Source organism: Numida meleagris, chromosome 6, assembly GCF_002078875.1.
Source record: "Numida meleagris isolate 19003 breed g44 Domestic line chromosome 6, NumMel1.0, whole genome shotgun sequence".
In the NCBI taxonomy this organism is placed as follows: Eukaryota; Metazoa; Chordata; class Aves; order Galliformes; family Numididae; genus Numida; species Numida meleagris.
This window is the reverse complement of record NC_034414.1, coordinates 31,217,766-31,241,163: the sequence shown is the minus strand read 5'-3', so window position 1 is coordinate 31,241,163 and position 23,398 is coordinate 31,217,766. Positions and strand designations below refer to the sequence as shown.

At 42.7% G+C, this 23,398-nt stretch overlaps 1 protein-coding gene and 2 long non-coding RNA genes across 3 annotated transcripts; 1 reads left to right on the top strand and 2 right to left on the bottom strand.

Moving 5' to 3' along the window:
* On the top strand, nt 1,883–9,419 carry GREM1 (gremlin 1, DAN family BMP antagonist). The gene is made up of 2 exons (XM_021401645.1): nt 1,883–2,537; nt 8,631–9,419. The coding sequence occupies exon 2, from the start codon at nt 8,632–8,634 to the stop codon at nt 9,184–9,186; it is 555 nt and encodes a 184-aa protein (XP_021257320.1). The 5' UTR covers nt 1,883–2,537; nt 8,631; the 3' UTR covers nt 9,187–9,419.
* LOC110401050 lies at nt 6,283–8,684 on the bottom strand. The gene is made up of 2 exons (XR_002440228.1): nt 8,568–8,684; nt 6,283–8,308 (listed from the first exon to the last, which is right to left on the bottom strand). It is a non-coding gene; the product is annotated as an uncharacterized LOC110401050 (long non-coding RNA).
* On the bottom strand, nt 12,040–21,783 carry LOC110401048. Its single transcript, XR_002440226.1, has 2 exons — nt 15,340–21,783; nt 12,040–13,142 (listed from the first exon to the last, which is right to left on the bottom strand). It is a non-coding gene; the product is annotated as an uncharacterized LOC110401048 (long non-coding RNA).

The window sequence follows — 23,398 nt, the reverse complement described above, 5'->3', positions numbered from 1 at the left end:
GAGGCGCTGAGCAGAGCTCAGAGGCAGTGGTAGCAGACAGGAGCTCAGCCCAATAACATTTTTCTATGCAAGAATTAAGTACAGCACTTCTTTTAAGCTTAAAACAATTGTTACTGTTCCACTAAAACAAAGAACAACTCACACGCTAAATACCAGCAAGAAATGGGAGAGGAAATGAAACAAACCAACCAACCAAACCAACAAAAAACCATCAGTGAGCAGGAAGCTGGATCCAGCCAGGCTGGCAGTACCCACTGCCGTCGCACCATGGCATCGCTCCTCTTCAGCCCCAGCCTACACCACAGAAACAAATGTCTCCTTGTAGGACTCCTCTACACTAATGGCTCAGTGCAGAAGGGCTCCAGCCAACAGCACTAATGGGCCTCAGCACAAGGCCAGGTGCACCCACTACCTTGAAGTGAACCCTATCTCCGCTCAGGCTCTGACAGCACAGCTCTGTTCAGCCAGCAAGCTCTGGGAGCGCTGTGCTACAGAACCCAGTAGCAGAAGGGATACAAGTTTCTAAGTTGGAGATGATCTGGATACCTGATGCTAAAAATACAATGAACAACAACAACAAGCTTTCCCTTACCACCCTCAACCACAAACAAACAAACAAACACAGACATAAACAATACTTCCTTTCTGCCATCTGTTTTTTAGCTCTACCTTAATTCACCTGATGGAAGCAGGTATGGCTACAGCCATTTGCCTTCGTGCTCCTCCAGCAGCAGCCCCGCTGCAGCCCTGGGGCCCAGCCCAGTCCTAGGGTTATTCAGAGATACAGAGCACAGGGCAGACATGGCCCCTGCCCCACACAGCAGTACCGCCACTATGGTTCCCAGAGGAGAAGCACATAAACCCTGTGTGCACACTGAGAGGTGAGAATTGTGACTTTCTCTCTAGATTCAGAAAGAAGGACCCCAGCTAATTAAAAACATCCATGAAGTCTAATAGCGCTTCTCTGAGCAAAATAATGAAAAATCCTAAAAATTCCCTAGGCCTCTCCTTCCATCCATCTAGATGTCACTTACTGTGATTCTCTGCCAGTAATCCTTTCCCTCTTCATTGTATTTGAACTGCAGTGCCCCTGCACACTAGTACATTTTCACTCTTATGGTGCCACCAACCAAGGCACAGCTGCAGCCGCTACAGCACTTCTACGTGCTGCTGGTCAAGGAACGGAGAGATTCTCTTTTGCCACATCATTGCCAACCATGCATGGGAGTTAAAGCAACAGGAATAATCTACCAATGTGTTGAACACTCACCTTTGTAGCTAGCCCTGAGTGCAGCCCTAATAAGGAGCCAGGTGGTCCTAAGGGCTCTGAACGATCAGCACCTGGCATCTTGCCTTGGCCTGGCATCCTTAAAGCAGAAGATCCTTTTAGTTTAATTTCGATATGTCCTCCCCATCTGCAAAAATGGGGACGATACAAATTTCTGTTTGTCGGATTTATGCCTCTCTCCAGCCCTGAGGCACTACCGAGGTGAGGCGAGGCCACCGAGGTGCTGCGTGGTTCAGGTTCACGTCGGAAAACAGGGGCACAACAGCAGACAGTTGCGGCACGACTCGCAGCGAGCCGCCAACGGGAGAGGGGAGCGGGAGCCGGGCGGCAGCGGGCAGCCCCCAGCGGGGCCTCGAGCCAGGCCGAGCTCAGGGCCGCGCTGCCCACTGCTCCCGGCCCCGACGGGCGGGCGACCCCGGCACCGCCGTGCTCAACCTCGCGGGATGCCCGAGGTGCCCGCGGCCCTCCGAGAGACGAGAGACGGGAAGGGAAAAGCCCACCCGAGGTGTCCCGCCTCTTTGTCTCCTACAAAAAGAAAAAAAAAAGGAAGAAAGAAAGAAAAAGGCTTTCAGTGATAAAGAGCTACGAGAGCGGCTTTTCCTCCCCGTTTTTATTTTTTATTTTTTGTTTTTGTTTTGTTTGTTTGCCACACTTTCAGAAGCAAACCGCACACCTCAGCGGGGGCAGCGGGTGGCAGTGGGGCCAGGAAGGCCGCTGCCTCCCTCCCGCCGGAGCCGGCCGGGTGCGGGCTGCCCAGCGGGGCCGTGGCCCTGGGCAGCGGGAACGGGAAGGGAGCAGGCGGGGCCGGGGGGAACTCTTCTTAAATGTCATACTTTAATGAGGATGGAAAATGTGAATTTTCTGTACATTCCAGATAAAATTCCTCGGGGTGGTGACCTTTAGCAGCGATTCTCTTAAGAGAGGAAAGTAGCCAAGCGTTTATCTGCGCGCCCGAGAGCTTACCCTAGTGGAAGTTTATGGAAGTGTTAAAGGGGGCGGAGGCGCTTGTCCAATGATCTGGAGGGGCTTGGAGCGGAGACCTCAGCTGGGAGACATTTAAATGGGAGACAGCTCGGCGCTGCTGCAATTTGTAGGCAGGATCCGAGCCTCGCCCTCTATGGACTCCCGGGTGGCTGCGGGATCCCACGCCTCCCGCTCTGCCGAGTGACCCGCAGGACTCAACCCCGCCGGGCCCCGCCGAGGAGCCGCCGCTGAGCCGGGCCCCCGAGGAGCCGCCGACGCCGCGCAGGTGAGCGGGGCGCCGCTGAGCCGAACCGGGCCGGGCCGCGCGCTCGCAGCGGGAGCGCAAACGGGTCCCACTCGGCCAGTCTGTGTGGGAGGCAAAACTGTAGTGCCTTTCTCCTACCTCCGGGCTGCGGGCAAGAGGAGGAGTCGTTCGTCCGTGCGTGGCCGAACTGCTGGGTGTGCGGAGGTGCCACCGGCCCGCCTGTCAGAGGCGCAGGGCTGTCACTAGCTTTTCCGCCGCAGTGCGGGCATCAGGGCGCTGTGACATCTCTCTCCCCTGACAGGCGCGGGGATTGCAAAAGCCTCTCATCTCCGCCTACAGCATCACTCCCGACAAATTGGATGCGGCACCCAGCCGACTCACGGCGAAATCCCGGCCCGGCCTCTGCGCGGAGCGGGACGAGGGCAGCTCCAGGTGCCGGCCTCGCCGCTGCCCGCCCCGTCCCGTCCCGTCCCGTCCCTTCCCGTTCCGTCGAGCGACCCCGCATCGCGTACCTCCCGGGCAGGCGGCGTGCGCCGTCGGGGCTGCGCAGCGCAGGCGGCGGCACAGGCTGCGCGCCGGGGGGGGGCTACGCCTGTCCTAGGGCGGGAGGAGCGGCGGCGCCTCCGCCGTGCGTAGCGCCCCTTTGCTCCCCGCAGCCCCCCGCTTTCGGCCGACTTCCGCCGCACTTGCTTGGCTCTGCCGCCCCGACGGCTCCGGGCGTCCTTCGGCCGCAGCGCTTCCCGCTACTGGGAGGCCTCGGCCCGGCGGAGTTGCCGGCCTCGACGTCGGGGCCGCCCTTGCCGAGCGGGACGTGAGCCCTGCCGGCCTCAGACGGGGCGAGTGAGCGACCCGGCCCGGCCTTTTCGGTGCGACCACTCGGGATTTGGGGCGAGGCTGCGCGGCGGCCGCCGCCCGCGGAGAGGACCCTGCCGGTGCCGCCACCGCTCTGCGGGGAGCCCGGCCGGGCCGGCGGCCTCCCCGCCCCGACGGGAGCGTGGCGACGGCGGGCTGACGACGTGCGCGGCCCCGCGCGGCCCGCACCCCGCTCCTGGGTGCCGCCGCATCCCGCCCGATGCCGCTGCGCTGCCCGCTGTTCCTCCTTGCGGCTGCGGGGCGGGGGAAGGCTCCGCGGGGGGCAGCGGGCGCCGGGCTCGCGCTGAAGTCTCCGCTCGAGGTGGGATGCGGGGCCCCTCGGGCCAGTGTGGACATCTCGGACGGCGCTCACGGCCGTGTCCTGCCTCTCTTCCTGGGCGCTCACTCCCAGGCTGTACTAAAGCGCTTGCTTTTCTGCCGGTGAGGTCGCGTAGAAATGCGTGGCGTTTTCCGAGATACTTCATCGTGTCGCTGCGCGACTGTGCTCACAGGGCAGCGAGCAAACGTTTCCGGAGCGACTGCGCTCTCGCAGTGGGCCTGGCAGCTGCGGGGCCCCCCCGACGTGCGTCGGTACCGTCGTGCTCACGCCGTGTGCTGCTGCTTGCGGCCCCTGCAGAGAGATACCTTCCTAGAGGAGGTTTCTCCGTTTTTGATTTTTTTTTTTTTTTTGTTCCTTGTGATGCTGCCCACGCTCGCTAGACGTCTGAAAAAAGGAAACTCCGTGACTCACGTGAAGGAATTACTGGAAATGTAAATGTACCTGAACTCTACCAAAGTGCGATGTTGGCTTTGCCATCTTGGTCTGAGGAAAAAAAAATAAAAAAATGGTTCTGTGGGAACTGCAGTTGTCTTGCCTTCTTGCATATTTAAAAATACAGATCTATAACTATGAAAACATTACATAAGACTATTTCTGTAATTCGTGTGTAATAAACCAGGCAGAAAATCATTCTGATCCGCTGGGACGTAACCACTTTGGTTTTCTCAATAGCCAGTGTTGTGTTTTGCCTCTTTGCTTGGCTGCTATTTGAAGCCCACCATCCACATTTATTTTTCTAGGCCTTCAGCAGATTATTTTTCATGTTTTCTGTGAAGCACACGAACCCGTGGCTCATCAGAATATTTTCCCAGTGAATATGGCTTGCAGATGAAATGCTGGGCCTGTGGAGGGCTGTGAGAATTTGCTGTGCATTTCAGCAGAGCCGGGATTCCACCCAGTGCTTGTAAATGCATCGCTGTGTGCTCAGCATCTCAGAGGTTGCTTTGTGGCTCTGCCTCGGGACTCATAGGGAAGCGCTGTTTAAATACTGACTTTTGAAGGACCTTAAATTATAGTAGAAAATGTATAAACTAAAAAATGACAGCTTGCTGTATTGAGCGGTAAACCTGAAAGAGTTCACGCTCCTCTGTGAACGGTTGCAAGTATTAATCCACAGAAGTCCTCATCTGCAGCGAAATGATTGGATCCCAGCTCCAGATAATCTGCGTGTGAGGAGATTTGAATGGCTGGGTCCAATTCTGCTCCCGTTTGAAGTCAGCAATAAAACTGCTCTTGGCTGTAGGACTGAGTACTTGCAGATGATGAGGAGGAGAACTCAGCTTAGCAGGGAAATACAGAAAGATTTCTGAAGTATTTTTTTACTTTTAAAAATAAATATTAATGATATCGGATCTCTCATTGGATCTGAGTGAAGTTAAGTGGGACCTGAATGAAGTGTTTTGTTTGTAGTCATCTGCTTGTTCAAAGACTTCTCAGCTGAGTTCTCAGAAGGATTTCTGATCACACTAGTGCTTCTATAACAGCCCGTATCAAGTACAGAAAGTTCTGCAGAAATTTGGCATATGTACGCTTTTACAGCTTGGTCCCTCACAGCTCCTACCCAAGCTCCAGAGTTATCACTTCTTCAGAATTATGGCTGTGACAAGGAAAAAACAAAAATCTCCAAACCATCTACTTCTGATGAGACTTCTTTTGGGTAAAACCTTGGGTTTGGTAACATGGACTGAGCTACTTGTGCTGTTCTGTGGATTTTTTTTTTTTTTTCCCAGTAATGAAAAAAGCTGTTGAGGAAGTATTTCACAAACACCAATTCACAGATTGGATGAATCATTCCAGTTCCTAATATAAGCAGAGGTGTTGTCTTCTCTTATGAGCACTGGTATCAGGGAGAGTGCAGATTGCAGGGTGCTTTCATTACTGAGGCATAATGCCTTATTTTCCTTTGTGTTTTGTTTTTCTTCTACTTTTTTTCCCCAAATAATCAGAAATTTTTAAGGAAATATGTAATAAGCTACTATGATAGGAAGTTCCTGCTTAAGCTGCCATTGGGGGTCATGCAGTCAATGCAGCCTCTTTGGAGGGTCTATGTTTCAATTGTATTTAGTCCTAAATGTTTGAATTATTTTTATTTCCAGATGTATATTTTGGTATATATATAATTGGACCATAACAAAGGGTGCTGCTGAGTTGTTAACTTCTACTTGAATCACAGACTCTTTTTCAAGTATATAATACAGTTGTACCCCTTAGGGTTTTAAACCAAGTGTTGTGGTTATAAATCATGACACCAAGTCAGTGAGAAATTGTATTTCTTCCCATTTTAGGGTTATATTGAAACACATGCTTGTGTTTCCTTAGGGTGAAGCACATGCGTGAATCTGGGATACTTATCTTAAAATAGGCATTACCATCCGATTTTCCCCAAGTCACCATCCCGAAGTACACTCATTTTCACATGACTAGACCTTACACGACTACATCATCAATTGCACATTTGTGGAAAAATGGTGGAACAGCATGGAGACGATCATTTAGAGGAACAAAAGTAGTACGGGAATATGCGTAGTGGTGAAACAGGCACTCAGTTATGGGAAACTAAACAAACACCTGAAGTTTCCTGGCACTGCTTAGAAACTAGCAATTTATTTTTGGTTGGATGCAATGACTTTTTTTTTCTTCTAAGGTTCTGGCACCATGTTGAGTAAATAACATGCATACTGTCTAAATACAGTGTGGGTATACAGTCACCAGAGAAATAAGAATAGTTTTGGAAAGAGTCATTCTGGTCACTTGAGGAAATAAGTGGTGTTTTATAACTGTATTTTAAAAAAATATTTTACAGACAGAACATGGAGACCAAAAAGAAACATGCTTAAATAACATTGAGGCGGTATCAGAAATGGGAAAAAAACAGCCAATATGAAGTCCAAGCTGACACTTGAAATTATACTGCATTAGTCTTCAATTAGAATTCCCAACGTTTTTTGTTCTATGTCAGAGCCGTAAGTTATTAAAATAGCATGTTCTGTGCAGTATTGCACTTAGATGTTTAGAGCAGCCCTTCCAAGCTGCCTGCTGGAGTCAGTAAAGGCACTGTGCTTACAGCCCTCTCTTGAAGTCTGAAGCTTCTTCCAAACGTAGGACATACTGGTACTAAGCTGAAATGAACAAAATAAATGGCTACTGGTAAATAAATCTAAATGAATAAAATAAATGCAGATATTTATCATGCACATTATAAGGTCCAGTATATTAACAGTCTGTAGACAAACACATAAAACATTAGCTCCACAAGCAATCCCTACATACAACAGGAACCTCCTATGACACTTTTCCACTCCAGGAATTCCTTTTCCAGTCCCTTTGGTGAGAAATACTTTCTGAACAGCATAAACCAAAACTTACTCTTTCTGTGTGACTGGAAAGACCGAGTAACTTAGAAATTAAAAAACATCTTGTGCAGCAAATGACACAATACCCTGAACTTCCGCTGAGTCTCCAGGGGGCTCTTCCAGGGCTGGCACTTTGCCATCTATCTGCCTACCAAGGACACGGCCCTTGGTTTCACATACATTGGCTGGGCAGCAGGACAAGCAGGAATCTTCAGTTCAAACAGTAATTCATCTTTACTGATAAAATATGTTAAATAAGGGATGTGACTGCAGCACTCCAAAAAGGTAGAGGACACTGACTTCCTCATTTTTTATTCACAATTCTTCCCCTTTTTATTGCCTGAGCTTCCCATTTCTGGTGACTGTCTTCCAAACTCCCTACAGTGAAGGTCTCCTGAGATCCTCCCGCCCCAGTCTGTCTTGCTTGCTGCCACAGCCCTTGCTTTCCAAAACAATTTGGATACCATGGTACTTTGGGAACAGGAAGGAGCATGGCAGGTCATTTTCTGAGTGGTGGGTCTTGAGTTGACCCAGCAGCCCAAAAAGCTTGGAGCTCTGGGAAGCAATAGAACTGGTGGAAGATACCTGGGTCATAAAGACTAAGGAAGGTAGGTAGGCTGGTAACTAGGTTTGGAGCAGGAATGTACTTTTAAGGAACTTGATTGTCGCTGCTTTTGGCACTTCTTGAAGTTCTTTTTTTTTTGTGCACAATCAACATTCTTTTATGATACTGTCATCTTACGGTTCTTAATGTCATATATGAAATCTTACTGTCCTTATGTCCTTTCGCTATCATGGTGGATGTAATGAATAAAACACAGACGTTTATGACTGCTTCTGTGTAATCTGCCTGCCAAAGATTCAGAATAATGTAAGAAGGTGTAATTTGAAAGTACAGATGCATCTCTTTTAATCTATACCTAAATATCAATTTATATTAATTGCCTATCTTGTGCACATCTCTTACTCACCCTAGGTTTCATTACATTCAGACTCAGTGGATCAGTTCAGAGGTGCAGCGTGGCAGAGCTTGGGATGCTGTATTCACATAACAGGTAGATAGAGCCTGCACACTCTTTTGGGTGTGCATTATGCAAGGAGTTGTACAAAGCTTCGAAGTCTGACAAAGGAACATGTAGAATGGATTCCTCTGGTATTGCAGATAACTATGTCATAAATCCTAGCAAGGCATAAAATCACTCCTTCCACTTGATTAAATCAGGAGGAGCACTCCTGATGTCAGTAAGCTATAGGAAGGGAATGAGAACTTTAGTAAGGTGCATGAAGAAAGGACCTGGAAAAAGCTGCATGCAACACTAAGTAAAATTCTGTATAGACTTATTTTAGTATCTGACTTTCAATCACAGTTTATGAAAGCTTTTATCACTTGGTAATTTGGAAACTGCTTTCCAGCTGATGAAAGCAAAGAGCTCATCTTTTATAAGTGTGCATTCGTGCACACACACACACACATTTCTTTTATGGAGCTGAAAATTTACTGCATACCTGATTCCTGTTGATATCTGCAATCCACAACTGTGCTTTATTTCCTCAACTTCCTCTCTATAGGATGGTCCGCACACTGTATGCCATCGGCGCTGTGTTTCTTCTGATGGGATTTCTGCTACCGACAGCAGAAGGGAGAAAGAGGAATCGTGGATCTCAAGGCGCTATCCCTCCTCCTGACAAGGATCAGCCCAATGATTCAGAGCAGATGCAGACACAGCAGCAGTCGGGCTCCAGGCATCGAGAAAGAGGAAAAGGCACCTCAATGCCTGCTGAGGAGGTGCTGGAATCCAGCCAGGAGGCACTGCACATCACTGAGCGCAAATACCTAAAACGGGATTGGTGCAAAACTCAGCCCCTCAAACAAACTATCCATGAAGAAGGCTGCAACAGTCGCACCATTATCAACAGGTTCTGCTATGGCCAGTGCAATTCCTTCTACATCCCCAGGCATGTCCGCAAAGAGGAAGGCTCTTTCCAGTCTTGTTCCTTCTGCAAGCCCAAGAAATTTACCACCATGACTGTTACCCTCAACTGCCCTGAGCTTCAGCCCCCTAGGAAGAAGAAAAGAATCACCCGTGTGAAGGAGTGTCGGTGTATATCTATCGACTTGGACTAAGCCGAGAAGTGCGTTGCACTCTGACTGTCCGCAATCATTGCCAGTGTGAGTGAGTGGCAGAAACTAGCAAAGCCTCGGGGCTGGACGCAACTGAAAGGAACCCAGTGAATTACCTAAAAAATAACAACTAACCAAACAAAAAGAACAAAACAGATGTAAGGGAAGAACAGGCACATGTGTGTAAGAGAGAAAATGGGTGTATACAAGCAAATATATGAATGGTCAATCTGAGAAAAAAAAAATTAATGGGTAGGAAATACTAAAAATCTACTTACCCACAGTGATGAATTAGGTTTCCCAGTGTATATTCACATTTTTGTCACTTACTGAGAAAGCAGAGCTGTGGCTTTTGCTAATGTTCACCTGCCATGCTATTTGCTTTTACCGTATTATGAGAAACAACAGTGTGAGAGGACAATATATCGGAAAGCATGAATCTATTCTTAAAGATGAAGTAGGCAAAAAGCAGTTATGGCGTAGCAAAAACATCACTGAAAATAGCATCTGTATCAAGAGTTTGTAACATGCTTCTTCAGAAAAATAACTGTAATCCAAAGGCTGCTTTTGGAGAACAATGGGGAAGTGGGAGCGCTGAAAAGTCAGCATAGGTGGATGGAAAACAGAGCCACAGCAAGTTAGAATGCAAAAGGCCAAAGTAAGTAGACAGGGGGAGCACAAAAGGGAGTAGAAAAAGGAAAGATGCTTAAATAGGAGGACACAGAGGAAGAGATATTGTGTTCTGTTTACGTTTTGCTTTAATTTATATACCTAGTCATATATTACATAAATTAAAGAGAAACTATATACGAGGCTATAAATATATTTCCAAATTCTAATATCTCTCTACATCAATCAAAACTGATTCCTGTGCCACTAGGTCCATCTGATGTCTTGTATTTCTGATAGCAGTTATTCCTCATATTACATATATATGTATATGCAGTATCTTATATTCATTGGTATCTATACATACATACAATGAGTCTGCAGACTTCATTGTGCCTATCTGAAGTCTCTCCTCTTTTTCACACACATAACATAGGAACGTACATACCGCAGTACAAAAATCTTGCTAAGCAAGATCAAGTACAGAATGGCAGTAATTTAGTACATAAAGAGCAAAGCAAAAATTAAAACAAGCATCATGTGACTGCAAATGCAATAACCACACAAGAGACAAAAGACACGACATTCATGACTAGTAAACATTGCATTGTTATTGTTATTTTAGCTTTGCCACAGGCATGCAGTTTGTTGAAAAAGAGATGCAGAACTTTGCCAGCAATAATCCTCTTTTTATATCTTTTACCACAGACTTGCATTTAAGCAGGATTTGGACTAAGTAAAGAGAATTTCCTGAAAATTAAGGGCTAACTCATTCCCCTTCTCATCGAGGGGGAAAAAGCACACGAAAGGGGACACTGTGCTTCCAACAGCTCAGTGAGTGTCATCTGGGAGATTAGCCTGCATCTTCCCTCCCCCTCCTTCAGGATTAGGACCACAAGCTAGATCAGGGGGGTGGCTTTTGGCAAGAGCGTGGAGAGTCTCATAGAAGAAGTCATTCCAGCAAGGTGGTCCCAAAGCCCTGGAAGCTGGCTGGAGAGCTGCGGCCCAGCTGGCTGTACCTTGAAGCTGCCACTGGACCAGGCATTGGGCACTGGCTTGGCAGGGCACCTTCTGTCCAGGTGCTGAAGGCCCCTCAGTGCTGCAGGCCCTGCAGGCCTCCCTGCCTCCACCTATGTGCCAACAAAAAGACCCCGTCTGGTTCTGCACCTACAAAAAGGCATGGTCCTATGGTCCTAGACCCAAGTTAACAATGTAGTGGGGCTTGTGTAGCCCAGAACACACTTTCCCCTTCAGCAGCAAGACTTCACTCCCCACAATCAGTGTAGCTGTACTTTCTCACACTAAAAGCCTCTCTCAGCCACAGGGTGATTACTTTGACAGGATTTCTGTCCATCAAGCTCTGAAGAAGACAATTTTGCTCTTAGTAACATGTCCGAAGGGAAAACCATACAGTGGCATGTCACAGATGCATAGGATGTGCAGTCGTTACATTAAAAGCCACGGATGTGACTCAATGTCTTACGCAATTATTGGCAATATCCCGCATCTCTGCAATTCATATATTTTTCCTGTAAAATCCACTGCTATGAGGTCTGTGTTATGAGATTAAGAGATCTCAACTCATTGGTTCATATTCTTAAAATGCATTTCACTTGGTGCACTCTCACTCTGCAGGTTTGACACATTTCTTTGTGGATTTTAAAATCCAGTTTTAAAATCTGGCATTACAGGAGGTAGATTTCCACTGTGTGGAATGTGAATAGTTAGAAAGATATGGATATTTAATGTTATTATTAATACAAATCCTCTTTCACTGATAATAGGCAGGGGTTGTTATTTAATTTTTTTGAGTTGGTTTGCAGGTAACAGGGCCAATCTCAGCCATTGCTGAAAGTTCTATACTCTGTAGTGTTTCTTTTCAATAAATGGGCTCACCTTACGAATGAAATTATTTCTTCATTTGAAGCCAATAGCAAAACACCCATTGACTTTAACAGTAATGTGATTTCATCCTAGGCTGCTGTGTCCCTAAACCCTTAGACATGAAGCACAGCTTTAGACATTACCAACTTCAGCGTTCTGAAGGGCAACCAATAAAAGTGTTACAAATCCTTATATTCCAAACAGCCTGTGCACAGCTCACAACGGAACTCCCCTGGAGGCAGATCCCCCTATAACTATGTAAATTTTATACAAAGAACTTTTATGAATTGCTAGTTATTGCCTGAGAGTAAGAAACTTCTGCTAACTTACAATTATACCAGATATTTAATATCAACCACAATATGTATTTAAATGTCTGCTTTATTCTAAAAACAATGGACTGTATAACCTAAGGCTGCAGTGTTTTCATGCTCAGTCTCACAAAGCAAAACTTGGTTTAAAATGAAGTTTTAATTATTTTGTAACTGAATAGAATTGGAATTTTTTCTTCCCAGCATTTTGTACATCATTTTAACTACTAGTAACAAATAAATAAAATATCTTCTCCAGTCCATGTCTATTGTTTTTATTTTTTTTTTATTTCTTCCTTAAGTTTCCAGCTCTTTCTGGATCTGTTGTACTTTACTCTGACTTCTGTGGCTTCTCTTAATTATAAAAGGGCTTACATTCTGACAGTGAGGCACAGACAGGCAATGGCACCATCATTCAACACGGCTTCAATGAAGTCTTTAAATGAGATCGGTCACTTCCCCCTTACCCTTCCACAATTTATAGAAGGAAAATCTGTCTTTACTCACACTTTTACCCTTGTAAACCATATAGCGACAGTTCAAAATACAAATCAAACTTGAATGGTTATAGAGTTGGAGCTGGACTCGGCATGCCTGCCTCATACCTTACCTCAGCTTTGTGCCTATTCATCAGTGCACTCCCACTTTAAAAAAAAAAAAAAAAAAAAAAGAGTAGGGAACACCTTTGCAACACAGAGTCTCGGCAAGCTCTCTCCAGGGACAGAGAATTATACAGGAGTATAGGAGGATTTGTCATTTCCTTTCACTGCCCTTAGCAGCATTCTCAAAAGGCATTGTCCACCTTTGCAGTGAAAGCTGCTCAGATGGGGACCACAGTTCCACAGATCTATTCCCTTTCCTTCCAAGGAGCAGCAATGACACAGCTGAGCATACAGTCCCACAAGCAGCCAGCACGTAGTAGCTTCCTGTAGCACACCCAGGTGGCCAAGAGGTCAGCTGGCCAGCACCCAGCCATGAAAGGCAGGTGATGGTAAAGTTCTGCATGGTTTTACTTCATGTGTGTCCCTCGTGAAATAATGGAGCTGAACAGTCTGTGGCGTACTGCTTCTTAGGGCAGTTTAAAGGCTTTAGCTTTACTCTTCCTTCACCTCTATTTCTGTCCATTCATTTATTCTCTTGCTCTTCTAAAGTTTACTGAAAGGAAAATAATGTTAAAATCATTATTTGTAGAAGGCAATTGACTTTTTCTGGTCTGAGATCTGGGCACAATCGGATGTAATAAATTTCAATGAAGAGATGTGCAAATACATGTTCATATAAAGATTTAAAACAGAGAGAACAACCTCCTGGGCTTACCTTTCTAATACTTTCTAGTACTATGGCCTTATTATTTATATGCTAACTAGCTGAGGTAGTCATTATAATTTACATTTGGCCTACATACCAACTTTAAATTGAAGGTATGTCCACTGTGAAGTCCTGCGTGCTTTATAGATAGCTACACCAATCAAAAGAAGATGAGAGGGAGAGAGGGAATCCACACACCTCCCTCAGCTTTCACGCAGACAGATAGAAATAAGGCCATTTCTTGCTCTTTTCTCAGTGAGGCAGGCAAGATTCCTGTTCAGGATTTGTTGTGTGTGCTCTGTAACCCATGTGCTGTGCAGTAGATTTGCACACATGTGATCAGATGGAGGCATCAAGCACAAGCCAGGCTGGCTGTTCATACATCTGAGCAACACATGGCCATAGTAGGTGCAGCATGCTTGGGGTGGGTCAGTGCCCAGGCAGTACTGCGGTCCTGTTCTGGCTGCCTGTCAGCAGCAGTGCCTAGTCAGAAAAAGGGCTCTGTGTCCGTAAAAGTGATGCAGAACTATAACCTTGCAATTCGTCTTCTCCTGGGCAAAAAATAAGAGAGAGGCCAGAGAGCTGTCACCTTGGGGAGAGATGTTTTGTGCTGCCCAGTGTGCAAGCCTGACCTGGAGCAGTACTTTCAACAGATTTCTGAAAGGAGAAGCGCCCAGTCACTGGCAGAGCCTGCAACGCTGCTTTGCTTAACCCAGTACAACACAGACTGCTCCTTCTCTTTTTAAATAGCATAGGTGTTATTCACTCCAAAGAATTCAAACCTGCTTTAGAAACTACTTCCACAATTACTGAAATACAGTAGTCACTCAACACCAGCAGCAAAAGGTCCCAGATTATTTCTGAGTGATTTTGCTTCTCCGGGCAGCTGCACTAACCAAAGGACTGCAAAGGGGGAAGCCCCACGGTTTAACATTTCAGAAAATGAAAAAAATAATGTATATTTGGATCTAGTCAAAAGACTGGATGTATCACTGCTACATCAGGTCTTGGCTTTAAGATATCAAAAAGTTTAACCATAATAAGCTTCAGACACCTTGCTTTATTTCTTGTTTGTTGGCTGAGATTTAAATCAGAAATACAAGCAACACACAGGTATGGTAACAAATCCCAGTAGTGCAGATTTCTGATGCTACCTTGTAATGCAGCTTCATAAAAACATCTGAAGCTTGTCTACACTGCCTGCCTAAGAATGTAGCTGATGACTTGAAGGTGCCCTTTGACAATGTGTGACTTCTGGCTGCTTGAATTCCTCTCCGAGCTTTATTTGGTCTGGGGGGAGGAGGACAGAAATTTTAACTGCCACTTGCTCACACTCCCATTACTTTTTAAAAATATTGAGAATAAAATCCATTGTCTGCCTCTTTCAAATGGTTGAGGAGCAAGATGCAAGGATCAAACTATAAACTGACATAAAAGAAGAATGTTTGGGGTCACCTTAAAAAAATAAATTTCTAACTTGCAATAAGCAATAACCCCTCTATGCTGTGATACAGATGTAAGTCACATAGTTTGAGGATGAATCAAATCAAGAAATTACACTGACTCCCAATAAAAGTTCTGCAAATAAAATCTGAAACTGCCATGTTTGCATTTCTTTTTCAAAGAATGCCTTATGGAAACAGCTATATTCCAATTCGTATTACAAGAGATCAAAAGAACAAAGGTTAAAATAATATCTTCATCTCTGGAATAATTGAAAGCCATATCTTAACCTTCTGCCTAGTAATATCAATATGGATTCCAGCAAGAAAGCAATTGGAAAGAATTAATGTGTCAGTTACAGCTCATCTGGGACACCAACAGTAAAATTCATTAATCATAATTTTATAGCTATTGAATGGCATCACTACAGAGCACTGTTAGGATTTTTTTTTATTTTTATTTTTTATAATGCATCTGTAGACCATTATATTGTTTTTCTTTTAAGTTAAACTTTACTGAATTTCTACATTTTGTAATTAATTTGTTGAGGACTAGAGGCACATTTTTATATTTAGAAAAAGATACATATTCTCAATCTTACCTCTGCCTTGGCATGTTCTTCTATCCAGGGAATAAAAAAATTGAGCTATATAGATGTAGCATACATGTATTTCTCTCTGTAAAAAGAGGCATTATATATATTTTAAGAGTCTGAAGAATATACATTCACTATGTTTAGAAAAGTATGGCCCAGTATGCCAGGCTTCTTAGTAACGTACTTTATGGGTGATAATCATAAAGTCAACAGTGAAAACACAAAAGTAAGCATTAAGACTTTCTATTTTAAGGAGGGATAGAGGGTTGTGTGTAATCGGAAAAGGTTACTTAATGCCAACGATGAAGACTGGCTGAACCTCTCTCCTTAGGATGTGAAGGACCTTGAATGTCCCTTAGGAAACAAATGGCATGAGGAACATATATTTTCATTTTTATTGTTAATTTATTTTAGCTCCAAATGAATGAAGAGGGTCAATTTTGGAAGCTAAGATATATCTAGCAAATAAAAAGGAGAAAGAAAACTATGTGTGCAATGGAAAGATCTTGCCGAATGGATCTAAATCCTATGGTAGGTAATTTGATCTAATTTTTGCAGAAAGGCAAATGCCAGATGTTTGCTCCACTTTGATCTTAATAACACTTAAGGCTGCAGACAATAAGATTGGTTTAAAATTTATTGTCTCTTTGATTTCTCCATTCTAATGCTTTTTAAATTCTTTACACAAGACAGATCTATATATAGGCAACTGGGGTGGCATCAGAAGCATTGTATACTTAAGACATTCTTGAAAACCTCAGTGTGGAACAATGTTTGCTGTTTTATGCATCAAAACAAAGCCAGATTTTATACAAGCAACATTCAATTTTCTTTTTACTATAATGTCTCTTTTTATTTTGCATATGAAGTTCTGACTGTCGCATCTGTGGCACAGCTCCTTATATGCTTTTATCTTTCAATAACCTTATTAGAAGTCAAGACAATATATTAAATCAACATTAAGCAGCAGGAGTTGAAAGAAAAGTTCAGCCTTCCCTTGCATTGGGAGCTTAATCTATGTAGATCTTTAATTTCACCTTTAAGTAGCATTTAGGATTCTTTGTATACAGAATGTGTTTTAAAAGGATGGACACAAGTGAAAGCCTCTGAGGAACCACAATATCTAGGAGGTCTTGCCTTCAGTTTGGATATTCAGGTCCAAGAAGGCCATTGCTCTGTGAACATGATAATAATAAGCAGTCTAAGGCTGCTTAGTAAGTGGTCTCAGGTTTCTAGCAGAGTATCTTATATATTCACTATTACTGAGAAATGATGAAAAGCAATTGAGACTGGGAACAAACAATAGAGAAAGAGCAACGATTAAAAGGAAACAAATAGAAAAAAAAAGTTACGGTATGCAGCCTGAATATCTTATCGTAATTCTCTGGCATATTTGAGAGCCATCTGTCCCTCAGACCCATGCATGATGTCTTTAAACAATTGTTTTCACTCTGATCAGCCCAGTAGTCTGAAAGTTCAAAAAGTCAAAGTCAATTTTCCTCTGAAGGAAATTCTGACTTATTCTGGTGGTGAAAATGCCAGTTCTCAGCCAACTGATTAGACAGATGCCCTGGCAGATTTACTTCCACTAGTAGCGTGGAAGGGTTATCAGAAGTCAAGGGCCTCCCTACTCCTCTACCACCAAGTTTAGTTCTCACAACAACGTTCTTCATAAAACAGAACTTCCTTTATTCAGAACCCAGTATTTTCATTCATTACCACGAACAAAACACTACACACACATATAGAATAATAAATTACCATGACATTACCATGACAAGTGAGAGACTTCCAATTTCCTCACCCCAAGGGAGAAGCTGGGCAAATGAAAAATCTCCCCCAGTGAGAACTGCCTTAGGTTCAAATGTGTCCTCTCATCTTTTCTTCATTATCTTTGTCTCACCTCCAGAATGAAAATGTCTTTAATGCAGTCTACTGTCTTTATTCATCACAAGTACACTGAAGTACTGTTTGCATGATTCCGTGCATCTTTGGTCAGTCTTCTCTTAGACAAAATATACCACCCGTACCGTAAGACTGGACAACTAAGTCACAGAACATAGAGGTTTAAATGGCATTTGATTTCAATTAAGAAGAGCGCTTTCCTAAAGAGGCAAGATGTTATAAGACTCCGAAAACCTTTTGCAACACCAGCCTTTGTGCATCATAATTGAAAGGTGTGTGAATGCTACCCAATGAAATTTAATGGAAGCCCCACAAGGAAAGATTTTAGTCTCGACATTTATCTTTACCAACACATGGAACCACCTTGATCTGTTTTTACTGTTGGTGAAAAAAGAAGGTAGTGTCTATTTCACAGGATAGGATAGGAAGTAAGAGTCAGCATGATGGATGGTGGAAAGAAACAGAGGGCAAGAGGGAAGAAATATGTGCATCAGGTACTGATCTTAAAGATGAGGTCTAGTCTGCTGTCAGGATGTGTATAAATAGCTTATTAATAACAGGAGTGATGTATTGGCATTAGTGTAAAAGTAGAAGTATACTCAGTTTGAGAAAACATATTGCGTAGTCAGAAATAAGACATCTGGGTAGGGTACAGTTTTTTGTTAGATATTTGTTGAATAGACTACGCAAGACTACACAAGAACAAATCAAGTATAAATCAATTCCTGTGGGAATATTTACTCACCTTAAGTCATTCACTCAGCAGATCGCACTGCAATAACCTATGCCATCTCCATCAAATCTGTCACATTCACTTCCTGTGGGTTTATCTGCATGCCAGTGTGGCAGAGAGATCTTAAATAAGCTTTATGGTTACCAATAATAATTTAAATGCAAAAGCTCAGTGTTCTTTATTGAACATCAATGGGTGAGACAAACTTTACTTTTTGTCCCAGTATAGGGAAAAACAAGGGTTATCAGTAAAATTTTCCTTTAATTTTCTATGAAAATTACATCACATTATTGAGTGCTCCAACATTTAGGAACATTATTTGACTCTCTCCAGTTCTCTTTCTGCTTAACCTGCCTGTCTCACCAAGTAGCTCAGTTTCCATCTGGGACTGATATATTGGAAAAAGGAAGACAAAGATCACTTGGAGAGGTGATGTGTGCAAAAGATTTTTATGCTGAAGAGAGCCCTCTGCAGCATGGGTATAGGTGCTACCTGCATCTTGTCCTTGCAATAGAATGAATGTGGGGAAAAGTGCAACAACAGAAATATATCTGCAGTACATCCTTGATGTAAGTTCAACAGCTTGCTGCTGAAATCTGTCACTGTCTGTGCCAATACTACCAACTTCTCCTGGGAAGCAATCTGGTTTATTGTTCCATTCCTAGATTTTTTTGGGTGATCTTTAGAAAATGCTTCATTCAGTGTTGCAGTTCTTGCTTGATTGAAGCACCTAATTCTCATATTCCGTGACTTCCAATAAAATAAATTGCTCTTTGATCTGTTATTTCTTTTCTAAATAAAATTAGCATTGGGCACCAGGTTTTGGTTCTGGATTTTTCTGATTTCTGAGGCTTGCCTTAAATTAGTTTGCTGCTGAACAGCATACTGATTGATAGCTTTGAAAATGGCTTTTCCAATCTGTGGAATGTGCCTTTAAGAATAAGCTAAGCACAGAATCTACCAGTGTGGAATGTTACAAAGGAGCAACAGACTGTTGGCTTTCATCAGGGCTTCTTGTTGGCCAAAACAAACTGGAAGCTGGGGTGGCAGCTCTAATTTTTCTAGTTTCAGCCTTAGTCTGTTTGGCCTTGCATAAAAATCTAACCTTTTAGCACCACCTTGGACAGGCCCTGTTTTTTGCAGAACGTAGAAGCTGCCAGAGCTTATCTATGGGGCTGTTTGGTGAAGGACATCCATAATGTAAGACCTGGAGTGCTTATTACCCTCTGAGTTGAAATCAGATGTTACTCCCTGAGGCACAGGTCAGCATGTCCGTCATGCATAGATGAGACCGTCTGCTCCTCTCAGTTGGAGAGGGATGTTATTTTTTTAAGGAGCAGGATGTTATTCCTAGAGGTCTGCCCCTTGGTAAGGTCAAGAGTAATATTTTATGGTTAATGTTTATGATTAATTTTGGCTGTGGCCTTTCCTTTCAGAATTTCTGTGGTGTCAGTTCAAGTTGGTAAGGGGGAAGCCTGACAAGGTTAAGGCGTGAACCATATACTTACTTTTCCTTCCAAAGTAAATACTACAACAACAATGCACATGGGAACCAAGCAGCACATTCCTAAATCAAACCAGAAGATTAACACAGGGAACTGAAACAGTAGGATTCAAGAGGGTGGGTTTTTGCCCTTTTTTTTTTTTTCTTTTCAATCGAAAGGATATATATTCAGAACGATGTCTTGGGAATTTGCTCAACACAATCCAAGGAGCAGAAAGGGCAGACTGGCATCAGATTTCTTGTGCTCACTCTACTTAAAAATTAATATTGTCTTTGTCCCTTTTCCCTCAAAAAATGTCTGTTAAAGTAAGGTGAATGATTCTCAGCTGTTCAATGCTTTTTAAAGGAAAGGACATGCTAGCATCACAGTGTGATGCAAGTTTATTTTGAATGTATGTTAATCTTGCTTTTGGAAAATATCCAGATTGTCTTCCTGGCTTTGAATAGGATCTTTAGCCTCATATGCAAGCCATTCTCTTTTTAAGAATCTTAACTCTCTTCTCAGCTTCTGGAAAATCTGATTTCTCTTCACATTTTTCACTAATGCAATTGTTTCAGAATAAACATGCAGATGGATTTGGTTTGATACTTTAGAAGATATTTAAGACTAAAGGCATGGGAAATTTCTTTTAAAATATCAGAGCATTCTTTTTGTTATCAGGGCACAGTGTGTGCTATTATATGCAATCCATAAGTATGATGACTTCAGAAGTGTGTGGGTCAGAATCCTACCTTTGATGATCTGTTGTAGTTTTTGCGTTTGAAATACATCATCAAAGCAAAGAGGAATAACATTGTATGAGAGCTCCTGAAGATGACTTTAAGTCAGGACTAAAAAGGTAAAATTCACATGATGAAACACCTCTTCTCTCTCTTTCTCTAACTCTTTGTAGCTAGTAACTAATTTCTGTAGTCAGAGGATACATTCAACACGCTTTCCTTCTAAATTCAAACAACTTATACAAAATTCAAATCTTTAAAATTACTGAATTTCAGTTACTAAGAATAATGTACAGGGAATTTATACATCTCAAACATTAAAAGCATGTTGTGATAATTAAAACCCTATTATCCCATATCACGAATGCATGTCCTCTGCTGAACATTTGCATCATACCGTCTCTCAAAGAAAGGGTGATTATGACTGCTCCAAGTCATATATAAAGGTAGCACTCCCAGCCTTCACTAATACTTCAATGGAAACCAAAGATTCTCAAATTAAAAGAAAAAAAAGGGACACAACACACTTCTGTCTGCTCCACAACCAATGGCACAAAATAATGCTATAGTTTCTATAAGCAGGATAGGCAAAGAGCATTCCAGTGAAAGTTTGCCTCTTTTTTGAGGTTAATAAGGGAAATGGAAGGTAGAAAAATAGAATCAACATTTTAAAAGGTTTCCCTTAACTCACATATATGGATCTTTGAAGTTCACTTCATATGGCCATTTGTGGCTTTTAATTAAGGCATTAACTTTAGATTCTACTGCTTGACAATTTACATAATTGTATAATACATGGTGTTACTGGCACTATTCTGATTAGTTATGAATCATATGATAAATTTCTGTCCATGACTAGTAGAGTCTGAAAAAAAAATATTAAGTGCTGGTACAAATTATTGTAAGTTTGACTGATAATCTGGCTGAGAATTTTGCAGATCTATTAATAGTGATAATTTCATAAATCATTTCCAATGCTTTAATCACATATTGAAGTCTTGGCATTTACAGTTTGAATACTTTTCATTATTAGTAACAAACATGTTGGAAATGGACAAATGCACATTCATGTAGCATGGATTTCTTAAACAGGGAAACAGAAAGCCAGATAAAATACTAAAAGGAAACAATGCAAAAGGAAAAAAAGAGAAAGAAGTAGACTTATAACATACTGTGATTGAAAAAATTATCCTTCACTCACCCCTCACATTCTTTTTAAGGAGTTGCAGAGGGTTTTCATGAAGGCCCAGCATGCTTAAACAAGTTTCACTCAGAAAGAATAAGTTGTAAAAGTCAAATCACCACTCATTTCTTCTGAGGCTGTCTTCAGCTGTGATCTGTGAAGCTTTAGTTTCTCTCAGAGACAGATATATGGTATTTTAAGACCAAACTTAAAAATTCCTAACTTAAGCATGTAGGAACTACCTGCACAAGAACAACGGGGAGTATTATTTCCCGTCAGGCCTGCTCCAAAAGTAATGCCTCCTATATTATTATGTTGACTCACAACATCAGAGGCGGATGTTGATGGTATGGCAGTAGAGGCTGAACCTTACCACAAATATTCCATCACATTTTGTTGCTGTGTGACAGATGGCAGCGGAGGGGCAGTCTGACAGAATGGCATCTGACATGAAAGTGTTGTATGAAGCAAAGCACTGGAATTGAATTCCTCCACTTGGAAACAAATGCATCCACTGACATTCACTGATGCTTTCTGAACGTTTACAGAGACCAAACAGTGGATGTGAGCACAGTGAGGTGGTGGGTAGTGTGTTTCAGCAGTTGTGACAGCAATGTGAAAAACAAGCCATGTTCTGGACAGCCATGTAGATTTTTATGAGCGCGGTATGCAGTCTCTTTTTCATCACTGGTGAAAATGCATAGCTAATGGTGGTGAAAGTGTTGAAAATTATGTTTTATAGCTGCTCTATCAAATAGTATTATTGTACTCTTTGTATCTGTTGAAGTTTCCATGGAAATAAATAGGAGGCATTACTTTCAGAGTGACTGATGTATAATCTATATGGAAGTACCTTATGTGCCTCCAGAGGAAGGCCACAAAAATGATCTGAGGGATGGAACAACTCCCCGATGAGGACAGGCTGGGAGAGCTGGGGCTATTCAGCCTGGAGGAGAGAAGGCTGCGAGGTGACCTGATAGCGGCCTTTCTGTATCTAAAGAGGGGCTATAAGAAAGAAAGGGACAGACTCTTTTGCAGGGTCTGCTGTGATAAGACAAGGGAATGTGGTTTCAAACTAAAGAAGGGGAGATTTAGATAGGACATAAAGAAGACATTTTTTACAATAAGGGTGGTGAGGTACTGGAACATGTTGCCCAGTGAGACGGTGGAAGCCCTGTCCTCAGAGATAATTTAGGAATATGAGTATGAAACAGCCTATTTATTAAAAGCAGACAATTTGTATTATAACATTTAACAGCAGCCTATTATAATTTCATTCTGTATTTATAAAATAACACTTTTAAATAACATTAAAACTGAAATACAATAACAAATAATGAAGAATTCTACAACATAGAAAACAAGGTTTATATCTGATGACAGCTTTGTATACTGAGAAGAGAAGCATCTGGCTTAGAACTTAGCTTGATCTCACTATCTTGAATTTCTGTTCAACTTTGATGTTACTATATAGGTTTATTCTTGGAACTTCACTTTATCTGATGTATTTACTTCCCTGCATGTGGCACTTCTTCCTGAGAATAACTGACACAGCACAATGGCAAATACTGCTCTTTGGCTAGATCTTATAAGATATTGAAAAAATCCTAGATACAATGAAGCATGACAGTTCAAGAACATTTGCATTCCTGCACTTCTTCTAGACCTGAGGGTAAAACTGAGGTTCTTGATGAACACTAGATCATGTGAATAAAGAAGAACAATCTTGCATTTGACATCTTGGCATACCAGTAGAATTCCAAGCAAAGAGGCTCATAATGTCTCTCTCTTCAGCAGCACATCATTTTACTGCATTAAATGGTCAAGAAACTAGACAATAAATAAGAAGAGAATGAAAAGACAGTGAATGTCCTCCTAACTTGGACTGCTTTGGCTTAGCTAATTTTAATTAGGATGACCTAACTCATTACATGTGTTTTAACTATTCAGTGTCTACTTAGGTATTTATAACATTCTCAGCATTGTGGTAATTTAAGTATCTCTCATATTGTCCCATTAC

Bases quoted from the DNA above. Each gene is read 5' to 3' on its own strand.
- GREM1 (XM_021401645.1), top strand. From the start codon at position 8,632: ATGGTCCGCACACTGTATGCCATCGGCGCTGTGTTTCTTCTGATGGGA.